General features: G+C 42.5%; 1 protein-coding gene across 5 annotated transcripts in view; it reads left to right on the top strand.

Annotated features, from left to right (window-relative positions):
* The window catches only part of PARP14 (poly(ADP-ribose) polymerase family member 14), a 44,894-nt gene extending 18,561 nt beyond the window's left edge, over positions 1-26,333 (top strand). For all 5 annotated transcript variants that reach the window (XM_075117755.1, XM_048868537.2, XM_075117757.1 and 2 more), the window contains 12 exons: positions 38-2,316; positions 4,170-4,406; positions 4,650-4,871; positions 6,205-6,298; positions 7,475-7,624; positions 8,902-8,964; positions 10,052-10,219; positions 10,898-11,107; positions 11,208-11,807; positions 14,448-14,590; positions 17,769-17,943; positions 24,646-26,333. In XM_075117755.1, coding sequence (XP_074973856.1) covers positions 38-2,316; positions 4,170-4,406; positions 4,650-4,871; positions 6,205-6,298; positions 7,475-7,624; positions 8,902-8,964; positions 10,052-10,219; positions 10,898-11,107; positions 11,208-11,807; positions 14,448-14,590; positions 17,769-17,943; positions 24,646-24,935 — 4,631 coding nt within the window. In that variant the 3' untranslated portion in view covers positions 24,936-26,333. The remainder of the gene's footprint in view (positions 1-37; positions 2,317-4,169; positions 4,407-4,649; positions 4,872-6,204; positions 6,299-7,474; positions 7,625-8,901; positions 8,965-10,051; positions 10,220-10,897; positions 11,108-11,207; positions 11,808-14,447; positions 14,591-17,768; positions 17,944-24,645) is intronic.
* The last annotated feature ends 1,468 nt before the right edge of the window (positions 26,334-27,801 follow it).

Here is a 27,801-nt window from a genome sequence, read left to right as displayed (position 1 = left end):
TTTGACTTGGGTAATTTTTGTTTTATTTTATATTTAGATATAAACACTGTCTTGGCAAAGCAGCATTCACTCAACAAAGTACCAATTTCTGTGTATCCGTACTACAGCTCATTGGGTACAGCTCTATATGGAAAGGAGAGGCCTCAAATAGAGATGCCAGAACCAATTACAATGTCTCTGGATCCTTACATCTGGCAGTTTTTACAGACAGATAATAGGCTAATCCAGGAAATAAATCATGAAATGGCAGATTGCAAATGTGAACTAATGTGGCCTCAACCCAACCGTGCAAATCCAGAAATAACACTGTGTCCCTCAAATGCCTTATCTAAACAGAGATCAATGATCAGGTTGATCAAGACATGGAATGAAGATGTTGCTAAAAAGTTCTCACATAGCATGTCAAAGTACAAGGCCATTAAATGTGAAGTAAATTCAGTGGTGTGGGAAGCCATAAGAAACAGCTTGGTAAAAGATGGTGTTTTGATCGCACCTGACATTTCCCAGAACATGGTTGTCTTAGTTGGTAACACAGAGATTATAAAGGGTGCAGAGCAAGAACTGAAGGAGCTAATAGAAAATGCCAGGAAAAAAATTGAAAGAGAAAAGCAGAGCATAGAACAAACTCTGTCAGTTGGCCCAGGAAAGTATGCAATTTTACGCCTTGCTGGGCTAGAGGAGAATGTTTACAAGGAGTACCCGTCTCTGAAGATATGTTGTGATGCATCATCAAAGAGTATTCGTCTGTGTGGAGTGGCTGCAGAAGTATTTAAAGTCAAAAGTGAAATACTAGAAAAAGTGCACAGCATGGCACAGAAATCAATCAATGTCCATCCTTACGTTTTCCAGTTCCTAGAACATGTAGATAATGAAACTCTGTCACAGCTCTTATTTATGTCAAATCAAATTATTGCCTTTTATGAGCTTGGCACTGATAACATAATGCTGATAGCAGGTTCTCCTGAAGTTCTTCTAGATGCAGAAGAAGAAATTAAGAAGGTTTTGATTTACAAATGCATTGACCTGGAGGACAACTCAGTCCTCAAAAAGAGAGAATGGAGCGAGCTCATCAGTCATTTGTACAAGGCACATAACTGTTCCAAAGGAACTGTAATAATTGTTGAGTTGGAGAATCAAGTAGTCATTGCTGGTTATTTCAGAGCAGTAGCAGAAGCATATCAGCAACTTTCTGATTTTGTAGATAAACACACTCAGGTACAAAAAGTCATAATAGCCAAGTCTGTGGCAGTTGTAATGTTTGTGGAGAAGGAAAAGTCCAGTATTTGGCTTGAATTAAAAAAGAAAGGTGTGAAAATTGAATTTGGCACACAGAATAAACGTAAAGGTATTTCCCTGAGTGGACCGAGAGTGGAAGTGTTCCAGGCAGTCACCAAACTTGAACAAATTCTGTCTTCTCTACATTCAGAAAATGTGGTAATTGATAAACCAGGGGCCAAGGTGTTTTTTAAAGAACAAGAACACTTGTATGTGACTGGTGTGAAACAACAATTTAACTGTCTGATCAGGCTGCGAGAAGATGAAGAAGAACAAAGAGAAGATGGTGAAGTTAGTAATGTGTATAAGAAACAAGGCCAGCCCCACTGTGAAAAGATCCTGCAAGATGGAGTTGCAGTAGCAGTTTATAAAGGGGACTTGTGCAGTCATCCAGCTGACGTTGTGGTGAATGCATCAAATGAGGACTTAAAGCATATTGGTGGCCTTGCTGAGGCCCTTTCAAAAGCTGCAGGGCCAGAACTACAAACAGAATGTGACCGTATTGTGCAGAAACGAGGCCCTTTGCAGCCCGGCCGTGCTGTTATTACAGATGCTGGGAACCTCCCATGTAAACAGGTGATTCATGCTGTTGGGCCCAGGTGGAGGGATCACGAGGCAGAAAAGTGTGTGCGCCTGTTAAAAAGAGCAGTAAAGGAAAGCCTACGCCTGGCTGAAACATACAATCATCATTCCATAGCCATCCCGGCTATCAGCTCTGGGATATTTGGATTCCCGTTAAAACTGTGTGCACAGTCAATTGCAACATCTATCAAGGAAACCTTGGAAGATTCTCCGGGGGAAAGCTGCTTGAAAGAGATTCATCTTGTGGACTCTTCAGAGAAAACAGTTCAGGCTTTCACTGATGCCTTCAAAGATGTGTTTAGAGATAAATCACCCCGACACATTTCGTCACCTCCATCTGAAGCAGCCTTCAAACCCAGAAAAAGTAGAAATGCTCGAAGTAGAAAGGGTCTCCAGATGGTAACAACCGATGAAGGATTAAGCATCATACTGGAGATAGGAGGCATTGAAGATGCTACAGTAGGTATTTTAAGTTATCAGATGATATCCAACTTTATGTAAAGTTGGTTTTCAGTTATAAAATATATGAAAAGATGCTTAGATTTTCAGTTATAATTAACAATTAAACATAGACAATATGTTAATATAAGTCATAATTGATTAACACAATTGTATAGGTTAGACAGGTTTAGTTTTTCATGCTGTCTATACACATATAGAGATGAGAAAACATATTTTAGACTGACTGTATTTTGTTGTTTGAACTGTATTCATTGTCACATTAAGCTGTTGCAACCACGTGTTTCTCTTCCATCATTTCTTTATGGTTTTGTCTGTGTTTATAGTTCACACTGTGATATGAGCTGAAACCAGCTGTGAAACGAGGACTGCTAGTACTTTCAAGCTGACCTTTGCACTCTTGTGCTCTCACCAGCTGTGTGAGAATAGCTACTTAGTCTATAAGGGGAGTGGGTAGCAACTGCCTATAGTCTCCATGAGGGGAAATGACGGAACTTCAAATGTTTAAACAAGTAAAAATTAAATTGTTGATCCTGAACACCCTTAAATGCCATTGAAACTTGGCCCTGGTGACATATGAGCCTGTAACAGTGAGCTATCTTCTATTTGTAAACGTACATGGCCCCATTGCTGCAGTATCTCCGTGTCTTAGTGGTGCTTTGGATCATGTCTCTCAAAGATTCGTTACCTGGGAAGGATTAATTATCTCTGGTACCTGTAGTGAATGGGTCTTGCATACTCCATGCAATGTTAACTGCCTACCAATTTTCAGATTCCACCAGCATTGAATTATTTTAACCATTAATTGGACCAACAGCCAAAACTCCCAATTAAGTAACTCACTTATTTCCTTCTCTGTTTTCTAACTATCTCTTCTTTTTCCTTAAAGTCTTTGTCTTTTCCCTCTGGATTTCAAGTTGATGCATTTCTCTTCCATCTCCACCACTTTATTTCTGTCCAGTCTTTATCTCCTTGTTCTTTTTATATCTGTCACTCTCACTCTCTTTGATTCAGCAATCTCTCCCTTTGTCTGAGGCAGAGAGCATCTTCTGAATCCTTATTTTTGCCCCTTTTAGTGCCACTCAGAGGATCCACATGATAACCAGCTGGCCATCCTGAGAGTGCTGGCTGTAGCTGCCACAGCCTGTAAACATAACGTCCTCCTTTGGTCAGAGAGGTTTATTAGAGCATGATGTACTGCACTCCTCTACAGGACTGACTGTGCTGTTTGCACATCGTTCATAACCCATGTTGACCTATGGAGTAAGAGAATTAACCCTTTCCCTCTCCTCTCTCTCTCCTTCAGTTTATTCCTTGTCTTTTTTTCCCTCTTTCTCTTCTGTAACTTCTCCTTCACTTCCCTTTCCACATAACTGCACCCATGTGGTTGCTCCTTCTCATACCAGTTTACCCTGTGGTGCCAACAGGAGCAGCAAGGCATCTGAAATTCAGTAGTAGCATCATGTCAGTTTTACTCTGCTGATGGGGATGCAATATGGGCAGGACCATTAAGAGTATGTGATCCCCCTGCTGGAGAATCATATATGCGGGTTTTTCAAGTGGACCTGGAGTAGAGTAAGAACACAGGATTCTGACATTTCCATGTAAAATATAAACTGCTGCATAAGGGACAAATTTCATTCTGTTATACACAAGCTACCCCACAAAAGTCGGTGGGATGATGTACGTATAACCGAGCATAATTTGGCTCATTTTGTTCAAAAGATTTGCTTTATTCCAGCTTTCTACTTTTTAAATTTGCTTTATTTCTTAAATCTGCAGGTGCTGTTATAATCACTTAGCCTTAAATGTTTCAAGTTTGATCTTATAACAGATATTTGATTTTGTTTAAGACGGACGTCATCGTAAACAGCGTTGCCCGAGATCTACAGCTTGATAAAGGTCCACTTTCTAAAGCCTTGCTGAGCAAGGCAGGTCCGATGCTCCAAGAACAATTATGTGAAGAAGGGCTAGCAAAAGTAGCTAGCGAAGGGTCTGTGTTCAAAACAGATGGATGTAATCTGGGCTGCCGTTTCGTGCTTCATGCCATTGTTCCTGGATGGAAAAATGGGCAAGAATCTGTACAGAAGGTAGAAGGCTATTTTCCTAATTCTCATTTGATTGAATGGGTTCTCAGTTGGCAGTAATGTAGATTTAATGTGAATTCTCCACTGAAATCAGCGGAGCATTTCCTAGGGGTCAGCTCTGTTAATTTTGATGTAACTAAGGTCATTTTGAATTAATCCATGGTTAATTATGACATTTTAATATAAAATACACTATTAAAAATATTAAACTGCATGTACTAATGCAAACTTTGTTGTGATTCACAGCTCCTAAGAGACATCATCACAGAATGTCTTCAGACTGCTGAGCAACTGTCTTTAAAGTCAATCACATTCCCAGCAATTGGAACAGGGAATTTAGGGTTTCCTAAGCCTGTTGTTGCTAAATTAATGTTTGACCAGGTGTTCAAATTTAGTCATAAAAAAAATATTCAGTCTCTTCAGGACGTTCACTTTCTGTTGTATCCAGATGATACAGATAATATTCAGGTAACTTGTATCCTATTACTGTGCTTTCTGTTACACATGGGTTAAGGAAATGATGTCAGGCCCAGACCTAGATCAGGAAACTACTGACAAAAACACTGTAAAGTCTCATCCTTCTCTCCCTCCTGCCTCTACCCCGGGAATGGTCAGTCCTCCTTGCACTGTTGGTCTGGTAGCAATGGTGGACGTGCTAGTGTAAGCCAGCCACGGGCATTTTTACCGCTAAGAGCTCAATAAAGAGTGGCGGAAACACTGGTTGCCAGTCTACTTTGTGCTTCCACCGTTGCTAGCACTGGTAGAGCTTCACTGGTGCCAGAGCAATATTAGGAAAAGCACTGTTGGGGACAAAGACAGTGTGTCTCATGTCATCGTCCAGTGTCAGATTCCTGTTTGGTCTGGAGGCCGTTAAATTATGTTGCTTCTGATGTGGGCAGGTGTCAACATCCTCATTAACATGCTAGTCAAGAAAGTATCCTTGGATTTCCATCTTGATGATAATATTCAGGCACTGTCCTGTGAGGTGATCGCTGCTCCTACTCTGATTGAATTGCCATTGGACTCCACCTAGAATGTAAAGTTGCCCTTTGATTCTTCCATATGCAGTCCCCTGCCTTTCCTGCACAGTTTTTTTCTCATTTGCTGGAGCTGGCACAAGTTAACACTGAAATATTCCTTAGCCCATGGAGCCATGTGAATCTTTCATGCATAGCCTCAGGTAGCATTCTCTTTCCCCCTCCTCTCTCTGGCTCTGTCCTCACTGAATAGTTAACTCAAGTTATCTACACTTGAGTTTAACTCCTCCTGAGTTCACTTAGCTTGAACGAGAGCAGCCACACTGTGCTGCTGCAAGCAGCATACAGTGATTGTGTTAGCAGCTGTCGAGTTGTGCTAACTTGAGCTGCTGCCTATACTCCATGATGGGCCATCCAACTTGAGTTTAAAGCACCACCAAACTTGAGTTTTAAGGTTTTTTGTGTGTGGACAGGAATTGAGTTAGAGGTATCACTCATGTTAGGAATAAGCCCTCTGTCTGTGCACCCTATTACATGCTAATTAGATTTTCACTGTACTGCCTGAAGGTGTTAAACCTGAAGCAGTTTGCCAGTTTCTCTCCCTTGCTCATAATTTTGAAGGAATCACGGTTCCTTTATGATTCCAATTTATCAATATTTCCATTCAGTGTTGAATAAGATTGCTTGGTGGACAGCATCTAGTCCATCACCTTTTTGTTTTTTCTAAAAAATTTTAGATCTAATTTTTATTTTTCAAATCTGTATTACTACTGAGAAAACTCTAAAGAGGTGCCTACAGGTGATGACTATGGTTCTCTTTCTAGGCATTTTCAGATGAACTGCAAAATAGAGCAAGTGGAAATATTACCAATGTCAAAATGCACAAGCCTGTGCCAGAGAATGCCCAGCAAGGACAAGGTAAGTTTGTTTTGTTAATGTTTTGTAAGTTTTATAACTATTCTAGTGATTGAAAAAAATTCTTAAAATTTTCACCTAATATATATTTTTTTGATATTGGTTTGGTGAACATGTCTGTCCCAGTGTTCAAAGTAAGACAGTGATAATCCTATTAGTAAAAATCAGTTAAAGCAGAAAATTGTATCTCTCCAGCAATAGGTTTGTGTACACTTGTAAAAATCATGCCCATAATTCACTACCAGTCATAACCGTAGTAGAAGCTGTAGTGTAGACAGAACACAGGTATTTTTACCAGCGTACTAACTAACGAAGATTCTGAGCAGGTAAACAGTCTTACTACCACCTGTGATGCCTGGTGAATTACTGGATCATACATCCCATGGGGCCAGTCTTGCTCCTATTAAAATCATTGGACATTCTGCAAGAAAGTAAGACTGATGAGAAACAAATGTGAAACTAAATAGTTTTTTTTTTTTTTTCATTGTCCAACCTGACAGGATTACAAAGAGCAGGATAAATATTGCACACTTAATTAGATTTTTTAAAAAATATAATATTCAGATCCTGCTCAAAGGCTACTGAAAAAAATGAGAATCCACAAGCTTGCTTATTTTCATACTAAGTCACATTTCCACTCATATATCCTGCAGTGGGCCCATATGGTATGAGTTTACAATCACAGAGGGATCTCTCTACTCCATGTACACTGTAAAAGTGTTTTCTGTGCTGCCCCAGATTGGAGGGCAGTGATGGGAACAGGTAAAGACAGAGACCAGGGACTTTCCATTTACAAAGAGGCAGTGGCTCCAACACATTGGTATTGCGGGGCTATAGCTGCTATTTGAGCCTACGTATTGGAGCAGCAGCTATAGCAGGATAGGTTGTTTTGAAGCTTTGTGCCCTAGACCCAGCTTGGGGGTGGATCTCCTTGCCCTGGCTCAACTTTCTCCCACACAGTTACCTGGGCTTTGTGTGGGTGAACACAATATAATTTTATATTGTAAACTGGGTATGTTTGTAATCTTCTCCATGGGAATGTGACGGACTAAGACCAAAAATCAAACTTTTTGTGAGCTCTCTACTAAATGCACATAGAGGCAGGTGAGTCCCTTGCTCTAGGGAATAGAACCTTTGCTGAGATACACTTCTATCATTTTAATTTCTTTTCTCTTGCAGCTTTCTTTGGGCCCATTTCAACCCCAAAACAGGGAGTGCATGAAGTGCAGATTGGTTCCATTACATTCCAAATAGCAAGTGGAGACATTACCACGCAAAAAACAGATGTCATTGTGAACATATCAAATCAAACGTTTAACCTCAAAACAGGTACTTTAGCCTAGTGATTGAGATTAATGAGAAATACATTTTGAGTGGTTTGAGTGCATGCGTAAGGGGATGGGAGGGAAGAATTTTCAATATATACAAGTCTTCTTTTATACATTGTGCCCTGGCATTTTCAAACTGGGAAAGCCGTACTAGGAAGTATTTTAATATAATTTGTTACTGTTCGCCCCAGTATATAGAAAAATCCTATAGAATTTAATAGAGAATGAGAATCTTTCTCTAGAACGTTTAAACCTCCCTATAGAATTCTATAGCAGGGAATCATTCATTGTCTTATGTTCTGTGCAGTGGGGTCAGCTGCCTCCCATGTACCCCTCATGGCCGGGGGTGCTTCTGCGGTACCTACTAACAATTTCTCCCTCAAAGGGCTTTTTAAACAAACTCCACACAGGCATTTCTGATCCATTCACCACCACCCCTTCTCAGGGGTCCAAGTTTATTCACCTAAATAAAGCTCCAAAATAAAACCCAAGAGTTGCAAAACACAGTCCATCTGTTTTACCCTCTTGTCAGGTCACTCCCAAACTTTTCCTGCCTGTAGTCTCAATAGGGAAACCTTACGTCCCAAGTTTTTCTGCTAGAGTCTGATCGCTCCCAGCAGTCTCCAATTCACCCTACAGGCCTTCCTGCCTGGGGCCTTTCCCCCTTTTGCCACTCCCAGGCACAATCTAGCTGGAGCCTCAGGTTTGTGGTTCTTGCTTCCAAATCCCCCTGGGATTAGGTTCTTACTTGCAGAAACCTTTTTTACTTCCTACAGTTTCCTGAACTTCCAACTGCACTGCAGCCACTTGCTGCCCTTTGTTGGGAACTACCTGATCTAATCCAGGTGTGCATCTTTAGTAATAAGGGTTCACTACCCCTACGCCCTCCAGCCCTCAAGAGGCAAGCCATCCTGACCTTTTACAGTCTGTATGAAGTTTAAACATTACATAGGAAGTAAAGCTTTCTCTTTTAAATATTATAAGCTTTATAATATTTATAAACCAAGTTATTGGTTTATCCCTATTACATTTTATAGGACTTATCTATAAGGAAGTAACAGTTTTATTTGACCTCATTGGGAACTGTTCGGTATTCAGCACTTCTGAAGATTAGGAAGATGCCTTAACATCTGATGCAGGCTTCTATTTTTTAAAAATCTTGACCTATTCTTTTGCCAGATGTGAGAGGATATTGTGTACTCGGTCTTGTTGACCTGGGTGAGACTTTGAGTACTCTTAATTTGATTTGTCAAGCTAATATGGCTCTTCCTATTTCAGGTGTCTCTAAGGCAATTCTGGAAGGTGCTGGACCACAGGTTGAAGCAGAATGTGCTCAGCTAGGTATGAATACAACATGTGTGACTTGCTTTCTAGGGGCACTGAGCACCCACAGTTTCCACTGAAGACAGTGGGAGCGGTGGGTGCATACCACTGCTGAAAATTAACCTACTATTGTATTTGTGTTTATCCATGATCTCACAACTCCTTAATTAATTAATATGATGTGTGTAAAACATCTTAAGAGATGTTAAAATAAAGTACAAAGCAGAAGAAAAATACTTAAGAGATGTCAGCATCAAGGTAAATTAAAAGAACCTGCTCCGCTATATGACTCTTCCTCTTGTGCCAGTAAAACCTTCAAAACAGGGCAAAAGTACAAAGGGTTAGATGGTGCCTTTGGTCAGAGCCTGAGCACTGGTGGTACATATTTATATGTAAAGAAATGAGCTTCACCACCCAGCAGCAGCCTCAGAAGACATTGTGCTTCTGACACAATCCTCTGACTGACTTTTTCTTTTGTGTCCCTTTTTCTGAAGTTAGGAAGTAGTAATGTGCTGCTGGCTTATACCAGCAACCCACAGCATCCTCCGCATGGCTTAGAGACAAGTAAAAAAGGAAAGTTCCTATCTTAATGGAACTTGTATCTAATTTTAGACATAATCTATTGAAGAATGATAGATACAACCTATGCAAGATAAAGATCCAACAGGAAAAAATTGAGTTCTGTGTTTAACTACAGGGAAGAGGTAAATGTGTAGGTTAGCACGGAAAGGCAATTGAAGGAAGTGGATCTGATGGGAGAGTTGAAAGAGGAGTGAGGCTGTGTAGTCCACAGAACCAGAGAGGAAAGTCCGAATACCAGTGGAGCACTGAGTTGCACCAAGCTGTCTGAGTGCACAGAGCAAGCTGAGGAGTAAGGCCAGATAAGATGTGGACGGAAGCTGAGCTGTGGCCTTGAAAGCAGGGATGAGGGGTTTGAATCTGGTGCAGAAGGAGATTGGAAGCCAATGCAGGGGCTCAAGGAAAGGGTAGTACAGGCAGGTGGCAGGTGAAGACGATGAAGATGATTTAGAAAAGTTTGCATTATGGATAATTAAAGGACTTATCACTTTCTGTTATGCCTTATATATTTTCTTTCATCTTTCAGCCTCACAACCTCACGATGACCTTATAACCACACAAGCAGGAAACCTGATGTGCAAAAAAATAATTCATCTTGTTGCCCAGAACGATACCAAATCTTTAGTCTCCAAAGTGCTCCAGGAGTGTGAACTGAAGAAGTACACATCGGTTGCCTTCCCAGCAATTGGAACAGGTTTATGTTTTTGTTGGAAAATTAAACTAAAACCAATCAGCCTTCTTGAGACCAGATTCATCCTGTGCGATTCCATTGACATCAGTGCTTCAGCCAATTGATTTACCTGAAAAGTTTATTCTCCTATATTAAGAAAATTGTTGTGACAAATAACAGCTAGTGAAGCTCAGAGCAAGGATTTTGAAACGATAAGGAAGCTGGAGATCACTGTTGTTAACTTAAATATAAAGTGATTTAAGACTGTCCTGTTTTAACGTTAGAGACTTGAGAATATCCATATGATATTACCATCTAGAGAACCATGAATACTTGTCTCAACTGATGTTCATGGATATCCCACTGGAAGGTGTCTATGTGCCTATTTCTGCTCCTACTGAAGTCAGTGGAAGTTTCTACTCTGACTTCTGTAGGACCAGGAACAGGCCTTAGATGGATGGGATATAAACCTATCTCTGTAGGCCGGATTCTTCCTTAGCCCTGCTTCTGCATTCCTTGATCACTCAAAATTTCCATTCAAATCAATGAGAATCATTGGAATAAAAGAATGCAGAATTGGGCGCTATGTTTAAGATCTAGTTGTGCATGGGTCCATTACTTGAATAAAATTATATCTGTATTAAATGTCTTTCAGCACATTGATACATGTATTTTTTTTTTGTATTGTTACATTTGTTACAGGTCAGGCAGGCCTTGATCCAACAGTAGTAGCTGATAACATGATGGATGCTGTAGTTGATTTTGCAAGTGATAAATCTGTTCAAATTGTGAAAAACATTAAAATTATCATCTTCCAGCCACAACTACTAAGTGTGTTCCATGCAAACATGCAGAAAAGAGAAAGTACTGCTAATGCACCTGCATCAGAGTCCTTCTTCTCAAAATGTGCTTGTAAGTAGATGTCTGGTTGTTCATTTTTAAGTGGAGGCATAAATAACCCTTATTTAATTTTAGCAACTGAGTAACCGCAAGTATTTATACTTCATTACAGCATTCTTCGGCTTGGGAAAACGTGCTACAGAAAAAAAGCCTGCAATGGTTTTGCAAAAGAAAATTGAGAGAACTGTTTTTCAGATTTGTGGTGAAAGCCAAAAAAACATGGAAGATGCTATATCCTGGATTAAAAACCTGATTTTAAAGGAACAGCATGAAAACACTATCTCAGATGAATGGATTTCAAGCTTTGATGACCAAGAATATAAGGAACTGGCAAACCTCCAGAAGAAACTGTCCATTCAGCTGGAATACAAGTATCCTGTGCCTTTAATTCGAGTTTCTGGTGTTACCAAAGACGTCTTGCGTGCTTGCTTGGAAATTCAAGAAATGATCAAAAGAGTTAGAGCTGTTCAAGAAGAACAGTCCAAGGCAGAACTTCTCAGCAACCTAGTTGAGTGGCAATATTTAAAAAATAATCAGTACCTGCCTTTTGACAGCCTAACAAATCTACGCTTAGAGGATGCTGCAGCATTAAACCAAAAAGAGATTAACATCACCATTTGGAATAAAAACTATCAAGTGGATCTGGAAGCCAGACGTGCTATAGATGACACAGGGAAAATTATGGCCATTCTACGAATCTCAAAAGATGAAGGTGAATGAAAGCTGTTCGATGTTACTTCGGGCCATACTGTGTCTAGCTTAGCATGAGTGAGTTGTGGGGAGACTATACAAGGGACAAACAAAGTAGCAGTTCCTGTGCACATCTGAAATACTAACAGTTCTGAGCAGTCATATGAGAGAGGTGCTCAGAAACAAAGATGATAAAGGCTCTTGGATTTATTAAAACTGATAAATACAGAAAATAAATACCATGGTGCCTACGAAGAACTCAATAATAATTCGGCAGCTAGTGTGCGGTGACCACCACTTCTCACGTAGATCAGAATCATCTCATTCTTACCCTGAGATTCCCCCTCTTTTGTTTGTTATATCCATCTGTTGTCTCTCATCTTACACTTGAATTATATAAACGCTTCAGGGCAGGGGCCATCTTTCTATTAACTATGTACAGTGTCTAGCACAGTGGCATTGTAGCCTCTAAGTGCTACTGTAACACATAGGAGATGCCTAATGAGAGCTGTTCATCATCTCCCCCCACCAGAATAAATGTTTAAGGAATACTACAATTGCAGTCATGAAGGGTGATCTTTGTTCTCTCAGAGGCCCCTGCTTTTTTCTTTCTTTTTGTTCTTGGGAGAGAGTTTCAGTTTTTATTAAATCTTTATTATTCTTGAAAAGACGTGATTGAGGAGGACTTAAACAGAGGGTTCCTTTGCTTTAAATCCAAGCCAGTTTCACGCTGACTGACAACACAGCTAAGGTCTTAGCCTCTCTGACATGAACTGAGAAAGAGAAATGCAGCTGTGATGGAGTTTGGCCTTTATATTTTGAAGGGAGGTTATGTTTAGTTTAATAAGGAAACTCCCTTGTTCTCCCAGATGCCAACTGACCACCTGTATATAGTGTAATTAGATTTTCAGAAAGCCTTTGTCAAGCCCTCACCAAAGGCTCCTGAGCAAAGTAAGCAGTCATGGGATAAGAGGGACGGTCCTCTCATGGAATGGTAACTGGTTAAAAGATAGTAAACAAGGGGCAGGAATAAATGGTCAGTTTTCAAAATGGAGAGAGGTAAATAGTGGTGTCCCCCGGGGTCTGTACTGGGCCCAGTCCTATTCAACATATTCATAAATGATCTGGAAAAAGGGGTAAACAGTGAAGTGGCAAAATTTGCAGATGATACAAAACTACTCAAGACAGTTAAGTCCCAGGCAGACTGCGAAAAGCTACACAAGAATCTCTCAAAACTGGGTGACTGGGCAACAAAGTGGCAGATGAAATTAAACGTTGATAAATGCAAAGTAATGCACATTGGAAAACATAATTCCAAATATACATATAAAATGATAGGGCCTAATTAGCTGTTACTACTCAAGAAAGAGATCTTGGAGTCATTGTGGATAGTTCTGTGAAAACATCCACTCTGTGCAGTGGCAGTAAAAAAAAAAAAAAAAGCAAACAATATTGGGAATCATTAAGAAAGGGATAGATAAGACAGAAAATATCATATTGCCTCTATATAAATCTATGGTACGCCCACATCTTGAATACTGCGTGCAGATGTGGTTGCCCCATCTCAAAAGTATATGGGAATTGGGAACGGTTCAGAAAAGGGCAACAAAAATGATTAGGCATATGGAACGGCTGCCGTGTGAGGAGAGATTAATAAAACTGGGACTTTTCAGCTTGGAAAAAAGACAACTTAGGGGCGATATGATTGAGATCTATAAAATCATGACTGGTGTGGAGAAAGTAAATAAGGAAGTGTTATTTACTCCTCATAACACAAGAACTACGGGTCACCAAATGAAATTAATAGGCAGCAGGTTTAAAACAAACAAAAGGAAGTATTTTTTCACACAATGCACAGTCAACCTGTGGGGAACTCCTTGCCAGAGGATGTTGTGAAGGCCAAGACTATAACAGGGTTCAAAAAAGAATTAGATAAATTTGTGGAGGATAGGTCCATCAATGGCTATTAGCTAGGATGGTCAGGGATGGTGTCCCTAGCCTCTGTTTGCCAGAAGCTGGGAATGGGCGACAGGGAATGGATCACTTGATTACCTGTTCTGTTCATTCCCTCTGGGGCACCTGGCACTGGCCACTGTTGGAAGACAGGATCCTGGGCTAGTTGGACCTTTGGTCTGACCCAGTGTGACCATTCTTATGTTCTTACCTGTGAACCTTCAGATGTCTGGCTAAGGCCATGTCTACACTACCCGCCAGATCGGCATGTAGTGATCAATCTATCGGGGATCGATTTATCATGTCTATTGTAGACGCGATAAATCGATCCCCGATCGCTCTGCCGTCGACTCCAGAACTCCATCACGGCAAGAGGCGGAAGCGGAGTCGACGGGGGAGCAGCCGACGTCGATCCCGTGCCACGAGGACACGAAGTAAGTGATTCTAAGTCGATCTCAGATACGTCAACTTCAGCTACGCTATTCTTGTAGCTGAAGTTGCGTATCTTAGATCGATTTCCCCCCCCCCCCCCCCCAGCGTAGACCAGGCCTAAGATAGGATTATGCATTCTCTTGACGAAGAATGGCATTAATTAGAGATTGAATAATAAATGGGTGTTCTACTTTCAGAAAGGATTTATAATAAGGTATATGCCTGCATACCAGAGGAATCTAGTGTAAATAATATTAACAGAATGTTTACTTTGCAGGTAAATTAGTAGCTCTCCCTGAAGAGTGGTGTGATATGAAACAAGAACGTGTCAAAGTGGTGGAGTTACATCAAGAAATGAAAGAATATCGAGATGTTCAGATGAAGTTTCAACAGACGTGTTCAGCATTCAAAATTGAAAAGGTTAAAATGCTGCCCTAGTTTCTAGATATCTTGGTGACTGGCACTAGATTAGATAATGACGAAGGATGGACGAGGGGTTGGTTTAGCTTTCTAAATTTGGATAGTTCCTTGATAGGAGAGGAAGGATTAATAGATTCATACATTCCAAGGTCAGAAAGGATCATTGCGATCATCTAATCTGACCACCTGTATAAAACAGACCATAGAACTTCGGCAAAATAATTCGTTTTGAACAAGAGCAGATCTTTTTAAAAACATCTAATCTTGATTTTAAAATTGTCAGTGATAGAGAATCCACCAGGACAAATGGTAAATGTTAATTACCCTTGCTGTTAAAAATTTATGCCTTCTTTCCAGTCTGAATTTGTCTAGCTTCAACTTTCAACCATGAGCAGACACAGTGAAAAAAATCCTTTCCTAGTCTGTTTTTATTTATAATATATGTAGATCCTATTATTGCTTTGAAAAGAAGCTAAGCTATTGCAGATGTAGCACCAGTTTTCAGAAGTCTAGCAAAGTCACTCTGCCCAACCTTATAGTGAGACTGTTTCTCAGAACAAGACTTCTCAAGACAGTGCTGAGAATGGGGGCTGGTGATGGAAATCCGTCAGCGCTACCTTTCTTCCACCCTACATCTCGGACCAGAACCTCTGCTGGTGTAAATCAGCTTGGTTCCATTGAAGCCAATGAAATTATGCTGGTTTATATCAGCTGAATATCTGGGTCCTGATCTCCTATGACAGGTCTTCTTGGGAGGGAAGCTCATCAGTCTGCTAGCATCTATCAAAAGAATTTAGGAGATCATCTCTCCTCTCTAGAGTCTTTATGAGGTGGTTGATGGCCCCTCCCCTGTCCAGTGCTTTTAGGGAGTGACCAGCATTCCCCTTTCAGAAACTTCTGATGCTTCATGGAGATTTCCCCTGGAATCTCCAAATTCCTTGTGAGATCTTCCTAAGTGTAACTAGTCAGGAAAAGCAAGACCCAATAGCTCCTCTAATTGGTTCTACTGCTGTGCTTTTTTAAGAGCTAACTGCACACTAGAGCTTACTACACACAGGGAATTCCTTACAAAAAATATAATAAAAAGGGACTTGACCATGAAGACGGTTGCTACCATTATATCTACACTAGCTTTCTTCCTAAAATCTCTCCGTATTGCACTACGTGCAGCTCTGCCAGTGGGAGCATACTATAGACCAGTTGCTGGGGTTGTAATCACTATGTAGTCTAACCCTGCTGAGAGCAAGTCAAAGCAACATGGGGTCAGATTTTTAAAGGTATTTAGGTGCCGAAAAATGCAGATAGGCACCTAGTGGTTGAAATCAATGGGAGTTAGACACCTAAGTGCCTTTGAAAATCCCACTCAGCTCCTGTCAGCATCTTTATGTGCCTAAATGTCTGTAAAAATCTGGTCCGTGATGTTTAAAACGCTGGCTGCCAATACCTTGTCTGCACTCGCACTTCCACTGTTACTACCCGCGGTGCAGTTGCACCAGGGGTACTTCAAAGGTGGGAGACTTTAGGAAAGTTGCTAGTGTAGACAAAATCAATGACTCACCTACTGGTGTGTGCATACAACCTGCTAGTTAGATGATTTGGGAGAATATTAATGATCTACAAAAAGAATCTTACACTGGCAAAGCAGATGGTATCAATATCACCATAATACTAACCATTATCAAAGTTAACATCACAGTTAAGATATTCAAAGCAAATCTTATGCAGCGTATGTCATATGTTTAGTAAACAGTGATATTAACCCTTTCATAGTAGCCTTTCTCCTACAGTGAAGCATAGCAATGTACTGTTTAATTTCCAGCAACCAAGAAGCTAAAATAAGGAGGATAAGTTCTCCTTCCTCTTCATCCCACTGGTTTGGGGGAGCTCCCACTTCTTTCTGGCTGGGGTAGTGAGGACTTTCCAAGTAAGAGACTCTGAAGTGCGAGCAATAGGAGGAGGTACCTTTCCACTTCCTCTCCTATAAAAGAAGTTCTGCCTACTGGCCATCTCCCTCTCTTTTCTAGACCGAACGCTGTCTGTTGCTTCTCCATTTGCAGAGGAGAAAAGACAGATAAACAGTACATAATCATTTAATTTTATGCAAAATCCCTCTTTTGAAATACCTGTAAATCCTCTAACCTGTCCTGAAGCAGGACTTTAGATCTGCCAGTTATAATAATTGTTACATCAGTACAGATGCGCCATCCTGCTCAAGTCTAAATGATGGCAATTAGAGGAATTGAGATGTTCTGCTACACAGATTACTACATTGCTAATACACACACGCATACACTTGTTTAGCTGGATATAGGTCTGGTGGGGCACTGATTCCTTTCAGATACACTTCTTTGCTGGTCTCTACTCTTTTCTTTTTGATGCATGCCGATCATCACAAGAAGCTACTACATCATCATATAATAGCAAGACAGTTAACATCCACCAAAACTGGTGATCTCCCCATCATATTTTGATATATTTTAACCACTGCAATGTGCATTTGAAAGATAGCACCTCACTGAAGATGTATAAAAGATATGGGACAGCAGTGAAATGGTACACAGAGAATCTAACTAACGAATCTACGAATCTACCTAAATGGATATGTTGTTTTTATAACTACTACTAGTCTTATTGCACATTCTATTTATTTTTGATATCCTGTTAACCAACTATAAAAATGACACATTGGTCACAGAGTGAGGCTCTGAAAGCAAAATATTTTGTATCACATTGTGGGCCAGGTGCTCCTCTCAAGTGATGCCAGTATCAAGCTGCTTTAATTGAAGATGTTGGTCATTATCAATATCATGTCTCATTTTTTAACTTTGTAGTTTGAGAGCATACAACATCATTACTACTGGCAGGCCAACCTCATAAAGAAGCAGGAGATGGATACCAAAAATGGCAGCACAAATAATGAGAAGCTTCTATTTCATGGGATACGTAGTGCTGCATTTATCATAACTAATCACAGTGACACAATCAGTGCCAGTCACACAACCAGTTATACCCATGTCAATTTGGAGAAATTACAGTGAGTTTAGTGGAGTTGCTCAAGAGAAATATCAATATAAATAAGGCTAGAAAATGCCCCTTTGTAATTAATCATCCTGTTTTTCTGATTTGATGCCAAGGGTGTTAGTCATTATCAATAATATTTTATTTTCTCATGTTGTAGATTGAAAGGATACAAAATCCTTACTACTGGCAGGCCTACCAAATAAAAAAGCAGGAGATGGATTCCAAAAATGGCCATACAAATAATGAGAGGCTTCTATTTCATGGAACAACGAGTGGCTCATTAACCATTATTAATAATAAGGGATTTAATCGCAGTTACGCCGGAATGAATGGTAATGTGAAATTTAAAGCATGTTGCTTTCATAAGCATGGGATAAAATAGGATGACAAGGTGTAACGTTTTCATGCTGTCAAAATACACATGTCTCCGATGCACAGTGATTCCTTATTGGCCCTGGAGACTATTCCTTTCTGTACATAGGTCAGGGGCGGGCAAACTTTTTTTGGCCTGAGGGCCACATTGGGTTTTGGAAATTGTATGGAGGGCCAGTTAGAGGAGGCTGTGCCTCCGACCCCCCTTGCTTCTCGCCCCCTGACAGCCCCCCTCCGGACTCCTGCCCCATCCAAACCCCGCCCCCCCCCATTCCCTGACGGGCCGCCCCTGGAACCCCTGTCCCCTGACTTCCCCCCGACCCCCCATTCAACCCCCCCACCTCTGTTCCCCACCCTCTGACCACCCCGACCCCATCCACACCCCCCGCCCCCTGACCACCACCCCGAACTCCCCTGCCCTCTATCCGACCCCCCTGCTCTCTGCCCCCCTTAACGTGCAGCACAGAGCACCGGTGGCTGGCGGTGCTACAGCCGCGCCGCCGAGAGCGTTGCGCCGGTGTAAATGGCTCTCCGTAACTGCTACCAGTAGCACATTCCTACGTGGAGCAGTTTAATACACTACACGGGCAGCATGGCGCACTGAGGCTGCGGGGGAGGGGCCGGGGGCTAGTCTCCCGGGCCAGGAGCTCAGGGGCCGGGCAGGAGGGTCCCATGGGCCGGAAGTGGCCTGCGGGCCATAGTTTGCCCACCTCTGACTTAAGTTGTATTCTTTATGTGCCTCAGCTGTTCTCCATTGCAGTCATGACTCAGCTTTAGACGTAATAATACAATAATGATTCTTAACACTTCTACACTTCCTTTCATCAGATGATCTTAAAGCACTTCACAAACATTAATGCATTTAGGCTCCTACCACCCCTGTAAAGCAAGGAAGTATCCTCATATTATAGATGGGGAAACAAAAGCATAAAGACTTTCAGCATCTTCCCAAGGGACCAATAGCAGAACTGAAAATAGACCTTGGGAGTTTTCGCAAAAAGAAAAGGAGTACTTGTGGCACCTTAAAGACTAACCAATTTATTTGAGCATAAGCTTTCGTGAGCTACAGCTCACTTCATCGGATGCATAAAGTGATGAAGTGAGCTGTAGCTCACGAAAGCTTATGCTCAAATAAATTGGTTAGTCTCTAAGGTGCCACAAGTACTCCTTTTCTTTTTGCGAATACAGACTAACATGGCTGCTACTCTGAAACTTGGGCGTTTTGACTACCAGCCCTCTTTTTGTGTGTGTGCCAGTTAGTGCATCAGAGATACATATGTGCAGCCAACATAAAATAAAATTCGAATGTGACCAACTGATTAGTTCTCTTGTGAGCCTGGAATCAGCAAGGTGATTTTATGGGACAGTATTACTTTAAAAGTTAAACTAATTCAGGGGTCTCAAATTCAAATGACCACGAGGGCCACATGAGGACTAGTGCGTTGGCCCGAGGGCTGCATCATTGACACGCCCCCCTCTTGCTGCCCTTGGCCCCACCCCACTCCCCCCTTTTATAAGGCCCCGCCCCTGCCCCACCTCTTCCCACCCCTTCCCCGCCCCCATTCCAACCCCTTCCCCAAAGTCCCCACCCCAACTCCGCCCCCTTCCTGCCCCCAGACGGTGCAGGAGGGGTGTGGCAGGGGTGCAGGGTGCGGCAGGGGGTTCAGGGCAGGGAGTTGGGGTGTGGCAGGGGGTCAGGGCAGGGAGTTGGAGTGTGGGGTGCAGGAGGGGTGAGGGGTGCGGCAAGGGGCTCAGGGGGTGGGGGTGCAGCAGGGGGCTCAGGGCAGGGGGTTGGGGTGCAGGAGGGGTGTGCGGTGTAGCAGGGGGCTCAGGTCAGGGGGTTGGGGTGCAAGAGGGGTGCGGGCTCCGGCTCGGTTCTGCTCTGCTTACCTAGAGTGGCTCTGGGGTGGCAGCAGTGCGCACCGGGGCCAGGGCAGGCCCCCTGGCCTGCTCCAGCCCTGCTCCGGGAAGCAGCCGCAACCACGTCCCTGCTGCCCCTGGGGGAGGGGGAGCACAGGGCTCCATGCGCTGCTTTTGCCGCTCCTCCAGGTACCTCCACCAAAGCTCCCATTGGCTGCGGTTCCCTGTTCCCGGCCAATGGGAGCTGTGGGGGGCACGCCTGGAAGCAACGCACGGAGCCCTCTGCGCGCAGCCCCCCCCCCACCCTCAGGGACGTGGTGCCAGGAGCAGTGTGGGGCTCGTGGTGCCAGGGGGGCCAATCTCGGCCCACAGGCTGTAGTTTGCCCAACCCTGGCCCAGAAGTAGGGGGGGGGGTGCGGGAAGCTTGGCGGGCCGCAGGAAATAGCCCATGAGCCACGTGTTTGAGACCCCTGAACTAATTGTTGTGCTGACAACCCCACCACAGTCGTCAGTGGAGGCATTCGTCTTCTGTTAACATCAGTCTGGATTGTCTCCCTCCACATGCGGATCTCATACCTGCCATGTTGAAGAAGGATAAACCTCCTTTGCAGAATGGAAAGGGGTGGAGAATGGCAGATCAGAGAGATTTGTGAATTGGATGGGAGCGTATAACTATTTTGTCCATTTGGACCTGTGAAGGTTAATCAGAAAAGATAATACAGCATAGTACTAAATGTTCTTTTTGGTATGGGGACAACTGTGAATGGACTGAGTCCCTGGTGAAGCGGTTCTAATGAATCTGTGCTTCCAGGGAGCTGTGGAGAACCTGACTTCCTGGGATCACTCAAAAATGGAAATGAGCCCCACAGTCTGTTCTCAAAACAAAATGATAGAGGAGAAATGCTGCAGGGAGATTCTCTAGATGTCCTGTCCCAGAGTCCTCTCACAGGCCCCCAGATTTGTGGAGTACTGCGAGACAATACTATTTACTGCTGTATAACTGACAATACTATGACAGGTTTCAGAGTAACAGCCGTGTTAGTCTGTATTCGCAAAAAGAAAAGGAGTACGTGTGGCACCTTAGAGACTAACCAATTTATTTGAGCATGAGCTTTCGTGAGCTTTCATGACAATACTATGTCAGATCATCCATCTTTCTGTCTCTGCTTCCCTTCTCGGCCCCAGCATCCCTCCAGAAACTCCCTGTTTGTTTCCCATTTTCAGAACCCCCCCATCTCTGCCTTCTTACAGGAAATACCCCCTCATTTTCCATGTTGATGGGTGCATTAGGTACACCTAAGACAGAGATACAGAGAGAGCCATTAAAAGATAACGTTTGCCAACCTACCGTACATCCAATTTATTTTCTGTTCAAGGTGTCAGAAAAAAGTGATATCTCAGGTACTGCTGTCTGGAAAATGCTGTTGGCAAATACTGATTTTTATATATATATATATATATATATATATATATATATATATATATTTAAATAGTGTTCACTGTGGACAAATAGAGCATCTCCCATGGCTGTGACACGTAGCTCTAATATTTGCCTGTTGTTTTTAGTATGATGTACTGATGATATCTAACCCTTACAATACTACCCAATTTCCGGGTAGATGACACTTGGAAACTGAGTACCTCGTGGGGGCTGGAAGCAGTTCTTGCCTATTTGTTTATCGAGGATTTGCAGGACTGTGTTGGGAGTGGCGTGGATGGGTCTTTGTGGTTTATTTTTTTGGTGTGGAGAGGTTATAGGAGGAGAGTTTAGGCAGCTGGTAGGTGCTGTGTGTTTGGGGGGGGGTGTATGTAGTAGGAGGTTTCAACAGCTGGGATAGGACTCAGATTTCTTATTGGGGTGAGGGTAAGGGGAGAATTAGGCTGCTTTGCCAGTCTGTGAATCAATATAGTTGTCTGCAGAAGCTCAATGTAGCTTAATATGCTCATCTTCAGTGTTCTGCTCTGCCTGTTTTAGCTGATGACTCAGTGCTCCAATGGAAGCTCTAGGAGGCATTGTATTTGAAGCAGAAAGTGTGGCCGATGCATTAGCCTTGGAGAGTATGCAGCATCTGCTCTCCTCTCCACCTAGACAGTTCTTCTCAGGTCTACTTTTACCTTCAACAGTGTGTCTCAGATCAGGACACAGTTATTCATAACCAATGAACAAGTTTTTATTAATTCACCCAGAACCCCACAGGTATATAATCAACAGTTGTCAGTTCTTCAGTATTTCTAATGCATTTATCAATCTTCAGGTCATTCTGCAAGATGTAAAGATGCACTTTGTCTAGGGTTTGATTTGAAATGGACTAGTTTAACACATCAAAAACAATTGCTTAAAAGTTTTCTTTGACATTCTACTAGTCTAGTTTGCTTGAACTTACAAAGGAGAAACATTTTTATAGAATCACTTAGTTAAAATCCTCAAATAAATTTCCTTGAAGTCTGACTAGAAAGTGTGCAGACCCAACCAGTTTCTTATTCCTGGTGGAAGAGAGCTTCCAACTTCAATTTATCTGGGATTCCTTAGACATGCCTCATGTTAGGGGGCTTATTCCTTCACCCACTTATTTCCCTGGTCCTTCTCGCATGAACAGAGAGCAACAATACCCGAAGTCCAAAGGTGCAAACAATTCGATGTTTATTGGGGTGAACTTCCAGCAAGCATGATTCCAGTTTCCTTCTTTAGTATCCTCCTTCCCAGCTCTGACACCACAGAGCCTTACACCTGTGTCCCTGTTCCCATTCCTGCCCTTAGCCAAACATTATTCCAATTTCCTTACTCCCATTCCCTGTTCCCATTTCCCCCTTTAGCAAAACATGATTGCAATTTCCTTACCCCTATTCCCTGTTCCCATTTCCCCTCTTTAGCAAAGCATGATTCCAATTTCTGCACCCCCATTCCCTGTTCCCATCTCCCCCCACACACACCCCCTCCCACCCACGCCCACTCACTTCCTCATTGACTACAGATTATATAGTAAAACTTGAGTTCTGCTTAGCTATACCTTAACCAATCATTTTCCTGAAATTTAACTAACCAATCCTAACATATTGTAACATGATTATGTAACCAATTATATCCCACCACCTTAATTAGTTTACACCCAGCAAAATTAATTATACAGCAGACAGGAACAATCACAGAACCAGACAGAGATTATACAGACAAACAATAGCAAAGTGGGAACTATAATGACAAAACAATACAGAAGTGAGGATTTCACATCCCAGTATTGAGAAGTGAGTTCTTGCCAGACAGGATGCTGTTTCCTTTTACATTTTCTAGGCACTTCCCTTTCTCTGGAGGTGATAAGCATTATCAGGACAGGACTGTATTCCTAACAGCCCAATAGCACCTTCTTTCAATGTGACTAGTTTGGAATGTGAGGATGTGACCGGTCGCTTCCTAGCTTATGGCTGCCTCTGCTGCTTAGCCAAAGGCCTTAGCCTAAGAACAGGGCCTCAGACTGTCACAGTAAGAAAAGGCCCTTACACTGGCAGACAGTGATTTTGATTCTCTTTTGTACCTTTATAACTAGCCAAGTGATAAGAATACACCTAAATTCTTAGAGTATAGGCCTTTACAGACAGGCTTGAATATCTATATCCTAACACCTCACGCATTAAACATATGGATTGTTGGTCTTCTGTTGTGAGCAAGCAGAGGTGGGATGAACAAAGGTACATCTGTAATCTCATCTTGTAACAATGGAACGGCTGCCATATGAGGAGAGATTAATAAAACTGGGACTTTTCAGCTTAGAAAAGAGTCAATTAAGGGGGGATATGATTGAGGTCTATAAAATCATGACTGGTGTGGAGACAGTAAATAAGGAAGTGTTATTTACTCCTTCTCATAACACAAGAACTAGAGGGTCACCAAATTAAATTAATAGGCAGCAGGTTTAAAACAAACAAAAGGAAGTATTTTTTCACACAACGCACAGTCAACCTGTAGAACTCCTTGCCAGAGGATGTTGTGAAGGCCAAGACTATAACAGGATTCAAAAAAAAAACTAGATAAGTTAATGGAGGATAGGTCCATGAATGGCTATTAGCCAAGATGGACAGGGATAGTGTCCCGAGCCTCTGTTTGCCAGAAGCTGGGAATGGGTGACAGGGGATGGATCACTTGATGATTACCTGTTCTGTTCTTTCCTTCTGGGGCACCTGGCATTGGCCACTGTCAGAAGACAGGATCCTGGGCTAGATGGACCTTTGGTCTGACCCAGTATGGCCGTTCTTATGTTCTAACCTTGTTTGTATACTCAATGGGGTGATCATTTTCCTGATTGTGTATAGTTACAGTCTATTCAAGGCATATTTGATATCTCTGCACTTCAGGGCCATTCTGCTTATGAAATACTATTTGTTTTAGCAATTTTCTCCAGATACCAGCAAGAAGGAATGGGCCCCAGTGCAAGAAACATGGTTCCACTGCAGTCATGACATCTGTAACAACAATATATTAAATTGTAACAGTGTGAAAGATAGATTCCATAGATTCTAGGATAAACCAAGAGAGAGAGTATAATGTCCTGCAGCAGCTCCACAGTGAGAGAAGAACCTGGAGCTAAGTGATAAACTGCCAGCTTGATGATATTACACTTGACATTGGTAAAAGGCTCCATACCAAGTAAGTCTGGAATGGTGCTGTGGCCCTAATTTCAATTCCAGATGTTCTCTTTTATTCATGGCAAGGTTTGGCGAAGGTTGTAGGCATCTTGGATATAGAAAAGTGAAAGACAAATGATGGTTGTTCATGAAAAATTCTCAGATCTTTCTCTTTCTGATCGCAGCTGCATGCTATGGGAATGGAACGTACTTTGCTGTCAATGCCAATTATTCTGCCCATGATACCTACTCAAAACCAGATGCAAATGGGAAAAAATACATGTACCTGGCCCGAGTCCTCGTTGGAGAATATTGTGCTGGACAAAAAGGAATAATTGCACCACCATCAAAAAACAACACTGATCCGACAGATCTGTTTGATAGTGTGACTGACAATAAGCCAAATCCATCAATGTTTGTCATATTTAATGACATTCAAGCTTACCCAGAATATCTTATTACTTTCACTAAATAAGCATTCTTTGTTACATGCAAGAAACTTTTAATCTTTATTTTGTAAGATTACCTCAAAGACCATAAGTTAATGAGAAAAAATTTGCAATGAAAGATGGTAAAACATATTTTACTATGTTAGCTTTTTAAAGTTTGATTGTTATGTATATGCCCAGTTGCTTAAATATACTTTTGTAATAGTCAAAAAACAAGAGAGCCTACTTATAAAAAATATTTGCAACTACTGGAACAGGGGTGAGCAAACTACAGCCCGGCGGCCACATCCAGCCCTTCAGACATTTTAATCCGGCCCTTGAGCTCTCGCTGAGGAGCGGGATCCAGGGCTTGCCCCACTCTGGCGCTCCAGCCAGGGAGCGGAGTCGGGGGGTTGCCCCACTCCGCACATGCCAAGGCTCTGCACGGCTCCCGGAAGCCATGGCATGTCCCCGCTCTGGCTCCTACACATAGGGGCAGCCAGGGGGTTCGCACGCTGCCCCCGCCCCAAATGCAGCACCTGCAGCTCCCATTGGCTGGGAACCGCGGCCAATGGAAGCTGCAGGGGCAGCACCTGTGGATGTGGCAGCGCGCAGAGCCGCCAGGCCGCGCTTCCATATAGGAGCCGGAGAGGGGACATGCCACTGTTTCCAGGAACTGCTTGAGGTAAGCACTGCCCAGAGTCTGCATCCCTGACCCCTTCCAGCCCCCCAACTCCGTGCCCCATCCCTGATCCCCCCCAACCCCTCATCCCCAACCCCACCCCAGAGCCCACACACCCAGCCGGAGCCCTCACGCCCACCCCCACACCTCAACTCTCTGCCCCAGCCCAGAGCCCCCTCCCACACCCTGAACTCATTTCTAGCCCCACCCCAGAACCCGCACCCCAGCCAGAGCCCTCACCCCCTCCCACACCCCAACCCCCAATTTTGTGAGCGTTCGTGGCCTGCCGTACAATTTCCATACCTAGATGTGGCCCTCGGGCCAAAAAGTTTGCCCACCACTGTACTAGAACATGCTAACCGTTTACACTGCATGAAGTTTCGAGTTCAATTTTCAAAAATGAAAACTGCTCAATTACATTACATATCAACCAAATGAAAAATATTCTTGCATTGTATCCAAACACATTTTAATTATTAGTCTTTCTTATTCAGAATTATGACTGAGCACAACTAATAATTCTACAAGCCAGGTATTCAGTTCATGAGTTTGTATATTTTACAGCAGTGTCTGACACTGTAAATCAAGGAACAAATAAACTTAGAATAGTACCAATTAATAAGTGAATGTCCTAAGCCTTATGATGCTAATATACTGAACAATTGTACTTCAGGCAGTTAGCTTCTTACTCTGCATCTTCAGTCAAGATGTCATCATGTTATATTTATAGTACCTGCAATAAAGCTGAATTAGTTACAGTAAATGGTTGTTGCATGTTGTGTTATACTGATAGCATTTGTGCGGGGGTAGTTTGTATTTCTGTTACAAATCTCTGTCACTGTGTTTTCATAATTCAGCTATGAAAATATGGACTGCAAATTCTCTAATCAGCTTTTTCTTTTTTAGAAAAACTTTACTCTCAGGATTTTTCTATATGAATAGACCATATCAGCAATATCCCATTCCATAATCTTTCATTCAGCAGCAGCACATAGCGTAGGGTCTGACCTTCCAAAAACTTACTTAATTCAGTAGTGGATGGTTGCAAGATTGGACCCATTGTTTGCATAATAATTTATAACACTTTTTCTGGTATGCTATACCACAAAAAAGCACTCATTCTGAAATAAAAGTGGGGAGATATACTAGCACAGCTATAACAGTATAATTATACCGGTATAGTTCTGGCAGTAAATTTCCTCATGTAGACAAGCCTGAAGGGGTTTTGCTCCATGGTAGCTACAGTGATGTACCTGGTTTGTCGGGGTAAGTTGCACAATTGCAAATCCTTCTGTATGGTGGCGCAGTTTTTCTGCAGTGCAAAAATCCTTAATGTAGACAAGCCCTTGGAAAGTTCTACCTCTTTACTAAAGCTTAACACTTCACTGCCACTGTCTCTCTCCCACACACATTCACAATCATACTTTGGCTTTCGCTTCTTATAGTTCATATAATTTACAGGAAAGTCTTCCGAAAATAGTCAGCACGTTGGAATTGGAAACGATGGGGTGAGGGGATGAGGGCAGTTGGGGAGGAAGGTTGGAGGTTTGACTCCTGGGTGAGGGGTAGGGATGTAGGAGTGTGTGGAAGTTTGCCTGGGATAGAGGAATGGAAATGTGAGCAGTAGGTTGGGGTTTATTTGGAGGAGGAAGAAAATCGGAGGAGAGCAGCAGCAGCTGAGGAACTTTATGAAGGATGAGTGCTGGATCATGTTACAAAAAGGAATAGGAGCAGGGAGGATCCTCCTACAGAGAAATGAAAGTGAATAGGAGCAGGGAGGATCCTCCTACAGAGAAATGAAAGTGAAACACCCAATATCTGGGTGTGTTACAGAAAGGAATGGGAGCGAAAGATTAATTTCCTGCAGAGAAATTAATAATTTGGTGGGCTTGAGTGATTGGGGGTAGGGGGGGAAGTAAGGCCAAGCTCCCTCCTTTATCCCTCAGAAGTAGCTGATCCTGGCCAGGGAGGTGAAGGACCCCTTCCTTGTGCTGGTGGACAGGTTGGGGGGTGGGGGGGTCAGATCTCCCCAAGAGCCAGAAGAAAAAACTCCTCTGCCACTTCCAGAGCCAGAAGAAATTGGGGGCTGGGGAGGGAGATCCAGGAGTGGCCTAGACAGGTCCTGGTTTGCTTTGCACAGGAGGAAAGAAAGGGGTGACAGATCTCGTTTCTTTCTTGTTTTTTGTTCATAGTTTGGGTAATATAATCCTAATTAGATAATTGTTTTTTGT

Source organism: Caretta caretta, chromosome 11 (assembly GCF_965140235.1).
Source record: "Caretta caretta isolate rCarCar2 chromosome 11, rCarCar1.hap1, whole genome shotgun sequence".
NCBI classification, from domain to species: Eukaryota; Metazoa; Chordata; order Testudines; family Cheloniidae; genus Caretta; species Caretta caretta.
Note: the sequence above shows the minus strand (reverse complement) of the source record. Positions and strands in the feature narration are given on the sequence as shown.